At 40.8% G+C, this 15,087-nt stretch overlaps 1 protein-coding gene across 1 annotated transcript in view; it reads right to left on the bottom strand.

The window, feature by feature from the left end:
* Positions 1–15,087, bottom strand: part of gcn1 (GCN1 activator of EIF2AK4) — a 79,517-nt gene that overhangs the window by 11,273 nt on the left and 53,157 nt on the right. Inside the window, 12 exon segments of the mRNA XM_034079245.2 lie at positions 175–288; positions 4,188–4,310; positions 4,312–4,458; positions 4,855–4,998; positions 6,069–6,161; positions 7,424–7,585; positions 7,865–8,029; positions 9,307–9,522; positions 9,742–9,859; positions 11,353–11,495; positions 13,109–13,305; positions 13,617–13,755. Of these exon segments, the coding sequence (XP_033935136.1) occupies positions 175–288; positions 4,188–4,310; positions 4,312–4,458; positions 4,855–4,998; positions 6,069–6,161; positions 7,424–7,585; positions 7,865–8,029; positions 9,307–9,522; positions 9,742–9,859; positions 11,353–11,495; positions 13,109–13,305; positions 13,617–13,755 (1,761 nt within the window).

Raw genomic sequence — 15,087 nt, 5'->3', positions numbered from 1 at the left:
CCCACTTTTAATATATCTAAGATCTCTCTCTCCCTCTCTCCCCTCCCTCTCCTCTCTCTCTCTCTCTCTCTCTCTCCCTCCCTCTCTCTCTCTCTCTCCTCCCTCCCTCCTCTCTCTCTCTCTCTCTCTCTCTCCCCCCCCCTCACCCTCCCTCCCTCTCTCCCCCCCCCTCACCTTCTTGGGCAGGCAGAAGCCGGGCAGGTGTGGTCCCTTCACGTCCGCAGCCACTGATTTGATGTCTCGATGCAGATCGTCGATCATCGCCAGCTGGCTGCTCGCGTCCAGCTTCTGAACGGGGAAAACAAAACGCACACATTCAGCTCGGACGTCATCTCGTGTGGGAACCTTGGCGAGTGAGACGGAGCGCGGAGAATAACGGCATATCAATAAATACGACGACGTAACCTTTAAAATAAAACATCCTCGGAGCAAACCCTGACCTTAAGTGAAGTGATATCATTAGATTACATTCGTAGGTCTTACAATAAAATCAAACTTCTTTAATTAATCTATTCGTCCGTATGTGTGGCTTAAAAGATAACGGCTTTTCAATCCCAAACAAAAACACGTGAAATGTTATCTTACATTTTGATTGTGGGAACTATTAATATATAAACCATATGAATAATTGTGTAGTAGCTAGAGTCAAATCAAGATATCCTTTTTAATGTTGTTTAATGTTGATTTGTTCAGTCAGATAATCGACCTCCGACTGCAGACTTTAAACACGATGAACAGACAAACAAGATCAAAGTGGGACAAAAGGTGACGATAACTTTCATTTAAATGCACTTTGCGTTAAAAATAACATTTCCCTGCACGCTCTGGTATACACTTGTGTGATAGCTTTGCAAAAACACGAAGTTATTGTAGAAATAAACTAAAAAACACGAAGTTAATGTTTAAATAAACTAAAAAACACGAAGTTAATGTTGAAATAAACTAAAAAACACGAAGTTAATGTTGAAATAAACTAAAAAACACGAAGTTAATGTTGAAATAAACTAAAAAACACGAAGTCAATGTTGAAATAAACTAAAAAACACGAAGTTAATGTTTAAATAAACTAAAAAACACGAAGTTAATGTTGAAATAAACTAAAAAACACGAAGTTAATGTTTAAATAAACTAAAAAACACGAAGTTAATGTTGAAATAAACTAAAAAACACGAAGTTAATGTTTAAATAAACTAAAAAACACGAAGTTAATGTTGAAATAAACTAAAAAACACGAAGTTATTGTTGAAATAAACTAAAAAACACGAAGTTAATGTTGAAATAAACTAAAAAACACGAAGTTAATGTTGAAATAAACTAAAAAACACGAAGTTATTGTAGAAATAAACTAAAAAACACGAAGTTAATGTTGAAATAAACTAAAAAACACGAAGTTATTGTTGAAATAAACTAAAAAAACACGAAGTTAATGTTGAAATAAACTAAAAAACACGAAGTTAATGTAGAAATAAAACTAAAAAACACGAAGTTAATGTTGAAATAAACTAAAAAACACGAAGTTAATGTTGAAATAAACTAAAAAACACGAAGTTAATGTTGAAATAAACTAAAAAACACGAAGTTAATGTTGAAATAAACTAAAAAACACGAAGTTATTGTTGAAATAAACTAAAAAACACGAAGTTAATGTTGAAATAAACTAAAAAACACGAAGTTAATGTTTAAATAAACTAAAAAACACGAAGTCAATGTTGAAATAAACTAAAAAACACGAAGTCAATGTTTAAATAAACTAAAAAACACGAAGTCAATGTTGAAATAAACTAAAAAACACGAAGTCAATGTTTAAATAAACTAAAAAACACGAAGTTAATGTTGAAATAAACTAAAAAACACGAAGTTAATGTTTAAATAAACTAAAAAACACGAAGTTAATGTTGAAATAAACTAAAAAACACGAAGTTAATGTTTAAATAAACTAAAAAACACGAAGTTAATGTTGAAATAAACTAAAAAACACGAAGTCAATGTTGAAATAAACTAAAAAACACGAAGTTAATGTTTAAATAAACTAAAAAACACGAAGTTAATGTTGAAATAAACTAAAAAACACGAAGTTATTGTTGAAATAAACTAAAAAACACGAAGTTAATGTTGAAATAAACTAAAAAACACGAAGTTAATGTTGAAATAAACTAAAAAACACGAAGTTAATGTTGAAATAAACTAAAAAACACGAAGTTAATGTTGAAATAAACTAAAAAACACGAAGTTAATGTAGAAATAAACCAAAAAACACGAAGTTAATGTTGAAATAAACTAAAAAACACGAAGTTAATGTTGAAATAAACTAAAAAACACGAAGTTAATGTTGAAATAAACTAAAAAACACAGTTATTGTAGAAATAAACTAAAAAACACGAAGTTATTGTAGAAATAAACTAAAAAACACGAAGTTAATGTTGAAATAAACTAAAAAACACGAAGTTAATGTTGAAATAAACCAAAAAACACGAAGTTAATGTTGAAATAAACCAAAAAACACGAAGTTAATGTTGAAATAAACTAAAAAAACACGAAGTTAATGTTGAAATAAACCAAAAAACACGAAGTTAATGTAGAAATAAACTAAAAAACACGAAGTTAATGTTGAAATAAACTAAAAAACACGAAGTTATTGTTGAAATAAACTAAAAAACACGAATTTAATGTTGAAATAAACCAAAAAACACGAAGTTATTGTTGAAATAAACTAAAAAACACGAATTTAATGTTGAAATAAACCAAAAAACACGAAGTTAATGTTGAAATAAACCAAAAAACACGAAGTTAATGTTGAAATAAACTAAAAAACACGAATTTAATGTTGAAATAAACTAAAAAACACGAAGTTAATGTTGAAATAAACTAAAAAACACGAAGTTAATGTTGAAATAAACTAAAAAACACGAAGTTAATGTTGAAATAAACTAAAAAACACAAAGTTATTGTAGAAATAAACTAAAAAACACGAAGTTAATGTTGAAATAAACTAAAAAACACAAAGTTATTGTAGAAATAAACTAAAAAACACGAAGTTAATGTTGAAATAAACTAAAACACACGAAGTTAATGTTGAAATAAACCAAAAAAACACGAAGTTAATGTTGAAATAAACTAAAAAACACGAAGTTAATGTTGAAATAAACTAAAAAACACGAAGTTAATGTTGAAATAAACTAAAAAAACACGAAGTTAATGTTGAAATAAACCAAAACACACGAAGTTAATGTTGAAATAAACTAAAAAACACGAAGTTAATGTTGAAATAAACCAAAAAACACGAAGTTAATGTTGAAATAAACTAAAAAACACGAAGTTAATGTTGAAATAAACTAAAAAACACGAAGTTAATGTTGAAATAAACTAAAAAACACGAAGTTAATGTTGAAATAAACTAAAAAACACGAAGTTAATGTTGAAATAAACCAAAACACACGAAGTTAATGTTGAAATAAACTAAAAAACACGAAGTTAATGTTGAAATAAACCAAAAAACACGAAGTTAATGTTGAAATAAACTAAAAAACACGAAGTTAATGTTGAAATAAACTAAAAAACACGAAGTTAATGTTGAAATAAACTAAAAAACACGAAGTTAATGTTGAAATAAACTAAAAAACACGAAGTTAATGTTGAAATAAACCAAAAAACACGAAGTTAATGTTGAAATAAACTAAAAAACACGAAGTTAATGTTGAAATAAACTAAAAAACACGAAGTTAATGTTGAAATAAACTAAAAAACACGAAGTTATTGTTGAAATAAACTAAAAAACACGAAGTTAATGTTGAAATAAACTAAAAAACACGAAGTTAATGTTGAAATAAACTAAAAAACACGAAGTTAATGTTGAAATAAACCAAAAAACACGAAGTTAATGTTGAAATAAACTAAAAACACGAACGTTAATGTTGAAATAAACTAAAAACACGAAGTTAATGTAGAAATAAACTAAAAAACACGAAGTTAATGTTGAAATAAACTAAAAACACGAAGTTAATGTTGAAATAAACTAAAAAACACGAAGTTAATGTTGAAATAAACTAAAAAACACGAAGTTAATGTTGAAATAAACTAAAAAACACGAAGTTAATGTTGAAATAAACTATGAAAGAAATATCTATGTCTTGTCTTTTATCTGGACCCTGAGTTGACAGAATATTCCCCCCCCCCCCCCGGGCTCTCACCTTGGTGATGGAGTTGATGGTGTCCCAGCTCTGCAGCAGCACGTCGGGGTTGGGGTCGTTGAGCAGGCGGATGAGGCCCGACAGGAGGTTCCGGGTGTGCGCGCTGTAGTCCAGGCGCGTGCGGGGCGAAGTAAGCGTTCAGCACGGTGACGGCCGCCAGCCTGATGCCGGCGTCTGGGCCGCGCGTCGCCTCCAGAAGATCATCGATTATTATCCGCTGCCCGAGGTCGTCCTCCACCGAGAGGATGACCGTCTGACAGTTGCACAGCTCCTGGAGAGAGGGACACACACACAGGGGGTTAGTGAAGGATACAAGGAACTGACAATAACACAACACGTTTAAAATGGAAACACCCCAGATCTAATAGGAATTAGAAAATATCCTACGGGCCGAAATTAAATCCCCCAAGGGCCTGATTTGGCCCCCGAGCCTCGAGTTTGACACATTAAGCGATGGGGTTTAACTTTTCTCGATGTTGTCCATTTGGAACTGTCGACAGCCCGGAACTTTTTGAAAAGAAAGATGTGTGCCTTATTAAAAATGTTCAATTCAAATTCCACTTTCGTTCAACCCTGACATTAAATACTTAAATCGAATTTAATCCCAGATCAAATAGAAGAGTCTGGAACATATCGTTTTTTGTGACGTTGAAAAGGCGGTTGTTACCTGAGCCTCCTCGTCTGTGCCCAGCTTCCCTTTGAGAGAGGACAGCAGCGCGGGCAGGATGACCCCGAGGTGGCGCGTCAGAGCGTCTCCCGCTACGGCCGAGAGGAAGGCCAGGACTCTGGTGTTCACCGGAGACGACGTCAGCTGGAGAAACACAAACCTCGCTCAGTCAGATTCAACACAGGAGACAACCGGAAACAACATGTCCTTTACGAGTTTCTTACTTCCAGAAGATAACAACAGTCTGCCTGCTCGGGTTAAGGAGGTTTATTACATTTATTACATCCTGACTTAATGTTCCCTGATTATTTCTATTTCCATTCATTTAAACAACCGGAAACTATCAGACAATATTAACATTTAAAGTTTCTTATGTCCTAAACAGGGGTGTCAAACTCAATGTCATCGCGGGCCACATCAGCATTATGGTTGCACTCAAAACTATATAAAATATACATATATATATATTATATATATATAAAATAATGTGTTATGTTACATTATTGCCTCTGAATTGGACTATTATCGGATAGGATAATAACTTAGTAATTATCTACGTCTGAAAGCAAATAATTGCAAGTCTCTTCAGGCATGTCACAAAACCTGATGCATTGTGGGACATGTAGTTTATGGGCAACCTGATTCTGTAAAGCGGCATTTAATCATATAATAAACGTATTACATTCTTTGCAAGCTCTTGCGGGGCCGCAGAAAATGAAGTCGCGGGCCGGATGTGGCCCCCGGGCCTTGAGTTTGACACCCCTGTCCGAGAAGATAATAGCAGTTTGCCTGTGACGGCGACATCGCGTTAAGGATGTTCAGAACTTAATTATTGTTCCCTGATTATTTCTAATTCCATTAATTTAATTTACAAGATAGTTAAATAACACTCCTAATTTATTTACATTTTTTTAATTAACTTATTTTATAAGTGCTGTGAAAAATATGACTATTCACACTTTTATATATTTATTTCTTTGCACTAGACTGAAGCAACATGCCGAATTAAATTTAAGAATTGTCGAAAACTGTTCAATCCTGAAATTAAATCTCATAAAAAAAGCACTTTAAATACTAACAACATATCGTATTTTAGTGATTGTAATGTTATGTTAAATGTCTCCGTGTATCTCGTTGGACGTACTTGTCTTTGTCGATGGAGCTGCTGTGCTGAAAGAAACATTTAAAAACTTGATACAAATGAAAGTCAGTACCTTTGGCACCAGGTAGGGCAGCACAGAGCGACTCTTCACCGCCATCACCTGCTTCAGTCCGTCCAGAGCAAACTCTGCCATCTCCTCGTCGTCCTGGGAGAGAAAACACATGACGTTAATTTAAAGAAGTGCCAAGACAACGGTTCCCAACGCTTTGTTATCGTGTTTAACCCTCCTACATGAAATCCACTTGTATAACTCGCACATTTAAACTTGAAATGGACACTTGCTGTCAGGTAAAACAATTATGTTAAAGGTCCCGTGTCACGGCCATTTCCACTGATCATAGTTCCATTGTTGAGGTCGACTAGAATAGATTTATATCGTGCAATTTTCCAAACTCACATTGGCTTCTCACAGCGTCTCTGTAAACTACGTGTATTCACTCTGCCTTTAACGGCTCGTTGTAGCTCCAATAGCTCCAGCCCCCCCCCCCCCCTGTGAGCCCAGTGTGCTCTGATTGGTCGGGACGTTGTGAATCGCGCTGAGCTCCGTGGAGGCGTGGTTTCCTTGTTTAGCGAAACTCACCCTGAGCACACACAAAGTCACAGCCGAAGTAACAATAAGTGTGGCTTGATATCGAGTAAGAAAAAGGTTGATGAGCGCTGTGAGAACGGGTCTGCAGAGAGAATGTCGCCGTGATCCCAACGGTCTGTTATCAGCCTGCAGCCAGGGAGGAGAGATCAGCAGAGCTGCCTGAGTGTGTGAGGAAGTCCGTGGATTGGTCAATTTGGACCAATCAGCGGGGGCTGGACGTAACGTAGCGGCTCCACGGATTGGTCCATTTCGTTCCGGGTACGGATGACATCATGATGTACCCGGAAGAATCAAACGGACAGTGACGTGTCTCCAACGAGGCGTTTGGGGAGGTCTTCTCTGTGTTAGAGTTGTACTCGCTACAGGGTGCACTTTGAGGGTTTTGACTCTGCAGAACGCTCACATGCATAAAGACCTTCATAACAACAAGGGGACGGGCGATAACCGGAAAAGCACGACATGGGACCTTTAAGACGCACTACTTGTTTAAGGAAGCCAATAATGCTGTTTTTTTCTTAAGACCCCTCCCCTCTGAAGAGTCACTTTTATCCGTCATGTTTGAAAAGAAACATTGTTATTTTCTGTATTCAAGTAAGACGAGTTATTTATTTATTTGGCGCTAACTTGCAGAGAGGGCAGAAGTACACATCCTTTCCTCAAGTAGAAGTACAGATACTCGTGTTTAAAAGTACTCTGGTGAAAGTAGAAGTACTGACTAAACTTCTTTCCTCAAGTCAAAGTAAAGAGGCTTTGAAGTGAGGTTTATTTAAATACTAAGAGACGTAAGGAAGTGTCCTCTGTGTCCTCTGTGTCCTCACCAGCTGTCGCAGCAGCGTGGGCAGGATGTCGTCCAGCGCCTGGTGGCCGATGGTGGCGTGGAGCTGCTCGAAGGTTTTCGCTGCAGCTTCTCTGACTTCCAGCAGAGGGTCGCAGAGGGCCTTCCTCACCGTGGGGACCAGGGACTCCGAGAACACCAGCACCTGCAGGGAACACACACACACACACACAGGAACACACACACACACACACACGTTAATAATTATAATAAATTGGTCACGATGTAACTTTTGAGATAGATACACTTTAGAAACTCGGAAGCCAAAGTTACTCAAGCGATTTCATCATTTACAAACGGAAGACGCTTTCCCGTAAATGCACACCTTGATATCCAAATACTCTGACGGTTAACTTGAGGGAAAACGTGTTAACGGTATTTTTGAACGTGTGTGTCCGTGTTGTTGAAATGCCGCGTGACTCACCGCGTCCTTGCTGGTGGACTTCATGATCTCGCTCAGCCCGATGCAGACGCCCTGCCTCTCGTCGCTCTTCTCGGAGCGCAGGCCCTGCTCCAGGATGGGGATTATCTCCGGGAGGATCTTCTCTCCCAGTTTCCTCACCAGATCGCCCAGCGTACGGGCGGCAATCTGAACAACAACAACAACAACAACAACAACAACAATAAAACCGCTGTTTGTTTCTCCAGTGGAGATTCCAGACTGAGAGAACATTCACTTTCTAAAGACACATTTTGAATTATCAGAGGTGGGAGAAGATTTAGACTTTAGCAAAAAGTAGAAGTACTCAGGTCTTGTACTTGAGTAAAAGTAAAAGTACTCAGGTCTTGTACTTGAGTAAAAGTAGAAGTACTCAGGTCTTGTACTTGAGCAAAAGTACTCAGATCTTGTACTTGAGTAAAAGTACTCAGATCTTGTACTTGAGCAAAAGTACTCAGATCTTGTACTTGAGTAAAAGTACTCAGATCTTGTACTAGAGTAAAAGTACTCAGATCTTGTACTTGAGCAAAAGTAGAAGTACTCAGGTCTTGTACTTGAGTGAAAGTAGAAGTACTCAGATCTTGTACTTGAGTAAAAGTAGAAGTACTCAGGTCTTGTACTTGAGTGAAAGTAGAAGTACTCAGATCTTGTACTTGAGTAAAAGTACTCAGATCTTGTACTAGAGTAAAAGTAGAAGTACTCAGGTCTTGTACTTGAGCAAAAGTACTCAGATCTTGTACTTGAGTAAAAGTAAAAGTACTCAGGTCTTGTACTTGAGCAAAAGTACTCAGATCTTGTACTTGAGCAAAAGTACTCAGATCTTGTACTTGAGCAAAAGTAAAAGTACTCAGATCTTGTACTTGAGCAAAAGTACTCAGATCTTGTACTTGAGTAAAAGTACTCAGATCTTGTACTAGAGTAAAAGTAGAAGTACTCAGATCTTGTACTTGAGTAAAAGTAGAAGTACCAGAGTGTAGGAATACTCTGTTACAGTAAAAGTCCTGCATTGAAATGCAGAAAAGCAGATCTGCCGGTTATCAACATGTCGTCTTTAGCATGTCGTCTTTAGCATGTCGTCTTTAGCATGTCGTCTTTAGCATGTCGTCTTTAGCATGTCGTCTTTAGCATGTCGTCTTTAGCATGTCGTCTTTAGCATGTCGTCTTTAGCATGTCGTCTTTAGCATGTCGTCTTTAGCATGTCGTCTTTAGCATGTCGTCTTTAACATGTCGTCTTTAGCATGTCGTCTTTAGCATGTCGTCTTTAGCATGTCGTCTTTAGCATGTCGTCTTTATCATGTCGTCTTTAGCATGTCGTCTTTAGCATGTCGTCTTTAGCATGTCGTCTTTAGCATGTCGTCTTTAGCATGTCGTCTTTAGCATGTCGTCTTTAGCATATCGTGCAGCGCTGATTTAGAAAGACGTGGCACCGTTCTCTTGTCGGCCCAGGTGGAGGCGAGGAAGCCCAGCAGCAGGGAGAAGAGGGTGGGCAGGATCTCTCTGAGGGTGCGGGGGGTGTTGGACACCACGATCTTCCACACGTGGAGGGAGGCCTGGCGGACCACCAGCTGGGTGTCGGAGCGCCCCATGTAGAGTCCGGAGAGCACGCGGTTACGCCTCTCCCCTCCCAGAGCCCCGATGATCGCCTGGGGGGGGGGAAGGTCAAAGGTCAGGAGGTATTACATGTATATGTGTGGACCAAAAACAAGCACATCAAAGGGCCAAAGAACAACACATGTACCAATAACTTATGGTCTTTAAATCCCGTAACCCTTGACGACCGACTGGCACGTAGAAATACACGAGACCAGTTTGACTTCCCCCTCCGAGGGTCTTGCTTCTGTAATAGATCGTTGTTTTCCTACCTTGTTGGACGCAGCTGTTCCGAAGTTGTCGTCCTCGCTGGCGGTCTCTGTCGTCATCTTTCCCGTCACTCCGGAGATGTGGAACAGCAGATCTCCCAGCAGCTGCACGGAGCTGAACCTGCACAACAACAACAACAACAACACACAGAGTCAAAACCTGTATCAATCAGTATGTAGTGTCTCTACTTTAAAGAGTCCTCTCCTGCTGATGTTCAGGTGTATATCAGTATGTAGTGTCTCTACTTTAAAGAGTCCTCTCCTGCTGATGTTCAGGTGTATATCAGTATGTAGTGTCTCTACTTTAAAGAGTCCTCTCCTGCTGATGTTCAGGTGTATATCAGTATGTAGTGTCTCTACTTTAAAGAGTCCTCTCCTGCTGATGTTCAGGTGTATATCAGTATGTAGTGTCTCTACTTTAAAGAGTCCTCTCCTGCTGATGTTCAGGTATATCAGTATGTAGTGTCTCTACTTTAAAGAGTCCTCTCCTGCTGATGTTCAGGTGTATATCAGTATGTAGTGTCTCTACTTTAAAGAGTCCTCTCCTGCTGATGTTCAGGTATATCAGTATGTAGTGTCTCTACTTTAAAGAGTCCTCTCCTGCTGATGTTCAGGTGTATATCAGTATGTAATGTCTCTACTTAAAGAGTCCTCTCCTGCTGATGTTCAGGTGTATATCAGTATGTAGTGTCTCTACTTTAAAGAGTCCTCTCCTGCTGATGTGCAGGTGTATATCAGTATGTAGTGTCTCTACTTTAAAGAGTCCTCTCCTGCTGATGTTCAGGTATATCAGTATGTAGTGTCTCTACTTTAAAGAGTCCTCTCCTGCTGATGTTCAGGTGTATATCAGTATGTAATGTCTCTACTTTAAAGAGTCCTCTCCTGCTGATGTTCAGGTGTATATCAGTATGTAGTGTCTCTACTTTAAAGAGTCCTCTCCTGCTGATGTTCAGGTGTATATCAGTATGTAGTGTCTCTACTTTAAAGAGTCCTCTCCTGCTGATGTTCAGGTGTATATCAGTATGTAGTGTCTCTACTTTAAAGAGTCCTCTCCTGCTGATGTTCAGGTATATCAGTATGCAGTGTCTCTACTTTAAAGAGTCCTCTCCTGATGATGTTCAGGTGTATATCAGTATGTAGTGCCTCTACTTTAAAGAGTCCTCTCCTGCTGATGTTCAGGTGTATATCAGTATGTAGTGTCTCTACTTTAAAGAGTCCTCTCCTGCTGATGTTCAGGTGTATATCAGTATGCAGTGTCTCTACTTTAAAGAGTCCTCTCCTGATGATGTTCAGGTGTATATCAGTATGTAGGGTCTCTACTTTAAAGAGTCCTCTCCTGCTGATGTTCAGGTATATCAGTATGCAGTGTCTCTACTTTAAAGAGTCCTCTCCTGATGATGTGCAGGTGTATATCAGTATGTAGTGTCTCTACTTTAAAGAGTCCTCTCCTGCTGATGTTCAGGTGTATATCACGATGTAGTGTCTCTACTTTAAAGAGTCCTCTCCTGCTGATGTTCAGGTGTATATCTGATGTTGGCGCTAGCCAACAGAAGCGCGAGTGTTCCATAGTGATGTCACAACGTTCAGGAAGTAAACAAAGGAGTGTTCTCTGACCTGATTCTCCACGGGTCGGCGAACAGGCCCTGCTCCAGCTCTGGCAGCAGCAGAGCGATGGCGGTCTCAGCGTACATGGTGATGATTCGCTGACCGGCTCTCAGCGCCGTGTCTCTCACATACTCGTTCTCATCGGCCAGAGCCTGGAGGACAACACAGAGACAAGTAAGTCAGTATCAAAGGTCCCCTACAATGGTGCTCTAGGAGGAGACATGGAGAAGAGGGGACACATGTTGATGTAGAAGAGACGTGAAGAAGAGGGGACACATGTTGATGTAGAAGAGACATGAAGAAGAGGGGACACATGTTGATGTAGAAGAGGGGGACACATGTTGATGTAGAAGAGACATGGAGAAGAGGGGACACATGTTGATGTAGAAGAGACGTGAAGAAGAGGGGACACATGTTGATGTAGAAGAGACATGAAGAAGAGGGGACACATGTTGATGTAGAAGAGGGGACACATGTTGATGTAGAAGAGACATGGAGAAGAGGGGACACATGTTGATGTAGAAGAGACATGGAGAAGAGGGGACACATGTTGATGTAGAGGAGACATGAAGAAGAGGGGACACATGTTGATGTAGAAGAGACGTGGAGAAGAGGGGACACATGTTGATGTAGAGGAGACATGGAGAAGAGGGGACACATGTTGATGTAGAAGAGACATGAAGAAGAGGGGACACATGTTGATGTAGAAGAGACATGAAGAAGAGGGGACACATGTTGATGTAGAAGAGACATGAAGAAGAGGGGACACATGTTGATGTAGAAGAGACATGAAGAAGAGGGGACACATGTTGATGTAGAAGAGACATGAAGAAGAGGGGACACATGTTGATGTAGAAGAGACAGGAAGAAGAGGGGACACATGTTGATGTAGAAGAGACATGAAGAAGAGGGGGACACATGTTGATGTAGAAGAGACATGGAGAAGAGGGGACACATGTTGATGTAGAAGAGACATGGAGAAGAGGGGACACATGGTGATGTAGAAGAGACATGGAGAAGAGGGGACACATGTTGATGTAGAAGAGACAGGAAGAAGAGGGGACACATGTTGATGTAGAAGAGACATGAAGAAGAGGGGACACATGTTGATGTAGAAGAGACACGAAGAAGAGGGGACACATGTTGATGTAGAAGAGACATGAAGAAGAGGGGACACATGTTGATGTAGAAGAGACATGAAGAAGAGGGGACACATGTTGATGTAGAAGAGACATGAAGAAGAGGGGACACATGTTGATGTAGAAGAGACATGAAGAAGAGGGGACACATGTTTGTTGTAGGAGAGACATGAAGAAGAGGGGACACATGTTGATGTAGAAGAGACATGGAGAAGAGGGGACACATGTTGATGTAGAAGAGACATGAAGAAGAGGGGGACACATGTTGATGTAGAAGAGACATGAAGAAGAGGGGACACATGTTGATGTAGAAGAGACATGAAGAAGAGGGGACACATGTTGATGTAGAAGAGACATGGAGAAGAGGGGACACATGTTGATGTAGAAGAGACATGAAGAAGAGGGGGACACATGTTGATGTAGAAGAGACATGAAGAAGAGGGGACACATGTTGATGTAGAAGAGACATGAAGAAGAGGGGACACATGTTGATGTAGAAGAGACATGAAGAAGAGGGGACACATGTTGATGTAGAGGAGACTTGAAGAAGAGGGGACACGTGTCTCGTTGTATTCTGTCCAATGACAATAAAAGCTTTTGATTGGACGAAAGCAGACGTCCCGCACCTTGAGGATGCAGGGGATGATGGGCCCGACGTAGGGCGTGAATCTCTCTCCGAAGGTGAGCGGCAGGTAGATGAACATCATGATGTATCCGTCTCTCACGTGGGAGGCGATGTCCTCTTTACTGGCTGTTGCCACGACATCCGGCATCAGCTTGTCCAACTTCTCCACGCCGAGGCCGGCCATCACCTCCGCCAGACCTGAACGCACGAAGAAAACGTTTTACGTACGATATTAAAAGGGAGGGTTTGGATGTTTGAAACAAGGGCACACCTTTTAAAATGCGTGTTTTCTGAATGGAGATCAGCTAAGCTAACGTTATATATGCTCCGACCGTCCACACTCACACCAACGGCCGACAGACATAACGGCACACGGCTTACCTTCTTCAGAGCACACACCACCGAGAAAAACCCTCACTATGGGTAAGTAACTCACAACCACGCCTTAAAACATCCAAGCGTTTGATTATGAGAGCAAATCAGAGACAACACGGGGAGGAAGCACCGACCTTGTGCGGCTCCGGATCGATCCACAGAGCTCTGCTCCGAGGCGAGGGTCTCCATGAGCCACGGCAGCAGGTCGTCGAAGCACGACTCGCCCATTCCCTTCACCATCGCTCCCAGAGCCTTAGCTGAGACTGTACGCACCTGCAGAGAAGAGGGAGAGTTACAGCTTCACACACACAGCATAGGAAACTGCAGAGTGGAGCAGCGAAGTGGTATTTCTAAGCTAAAGGCGGCTAATGTTGGGCTATAAAGGAACTACAGCACGGTCACATGACTTCACGTCACCACCGCTAAGCTAAAGGCGGCTAATGTTGGGCTATAAAGGAACTACAGCACGGTCACATGACTTCACGTCACCACCGCTAAGCTAAAGGCGGCTAATGTTGGGCTATAAAGGAACTACAGCACGGTCACATGACTTCACGTCACCACCGCTAAGCTAAAGGTGGCTAATGTTGGGCTATAAAGGAACTACAGCACGGTCACATGACTTCACGTCACCACCGCTAAGCTAAAGGCGGCTAATGTTGGGTTATAAAGGAACTACAGCACGGTCACATGACTTCACGTCACCACCGCTAAGCTAAAGGCGGCTAATGTTGGGCTATAAAGGAACTACAGCACGGTCACATGACTTCACGTCACCACCGCTAAGCTAAAGGCGGCTAATGTTGGGTTATAAAGGAACTACAGCACGGTCACATGACTTCACGTCACCACCGCTAAGCTAAAGGCTGCTAATGTTGGGCTATAAAGGAACTACAGCACGGTCACATGACTTCACGTCACCACCGCTAAACTAAAGGCGGCTAATGTTGGGTTATAAAGGAACTACAGCACGGTCACATGACTTCACGTCACCACCGCTAAGCTAAAGGTGGCTAATGTTGGGCTATAAAGGAACTACAGCACGGTCACATGACTTCACGTCACCACCGCTAAGCTAAAGGGGGCTAATGTTGGGCTATAAAGGAACTACAGCACGGTCACATGACTTCACGTCACCACCGCTAAGCTAAAGGGGGCTAATGTTGGGCTATAAAGGAACTACAGCACGGTCACAGGACTTCACGTCACCACCGCTAAGCTAAAGGGGGCTAATGTTGGGCTATAAAGGAACTACAGCACGGTCACATGACTTCACGTCACCACCGCTAAGCTAAAGGCGGCTAATGTTGGGTTATAAAGGAACTACAGCACGGTCACATGACTTCACGTCACCACCGCTAAGCTAAAGGAGGCTAATGTTGGGCTATAAAGGAACTACAGCACGGTCACATGACTTCACGTCACCACCGCTAAGCTAAAGGGGGCTAATGTTGGGCTATAAAGGAACTACAGCACGGTCACATGACTTCACGTCACCACCGCTAAGCTAAAGGTGGCTAATGTTGGGCTATAAAGGAACTACAGCACGGTCACATGATTTCACGTCACCACCTCTAAGCTAAAGGTGGCTAATGTTGGGCTATA

The sequence above is a fragment of the Pseudochaenichthys georgianus genome, unplaced genomic scaffold (genome assembly GCF_902827115.2).
Source record: "Pseudochaenichthys georgianus unplaced genomic scaffold, fPseGeo1.2 scaffold_573_arrow_ctg1, whole genome shotgun sequence".
Taxonomy (NCBI): domain Eukaryota; kingdom Metazoa; phylum Chordata; class Actinopteri; order Perciformes; family Channichthyidae; genus Pseudochaenichthys; species Pseudochaenichthys georgianus.
Note: the sequence above shows the minus strand (reverse complement) of the source record. Positions and strands in the feature narration are given on the sequence as shown.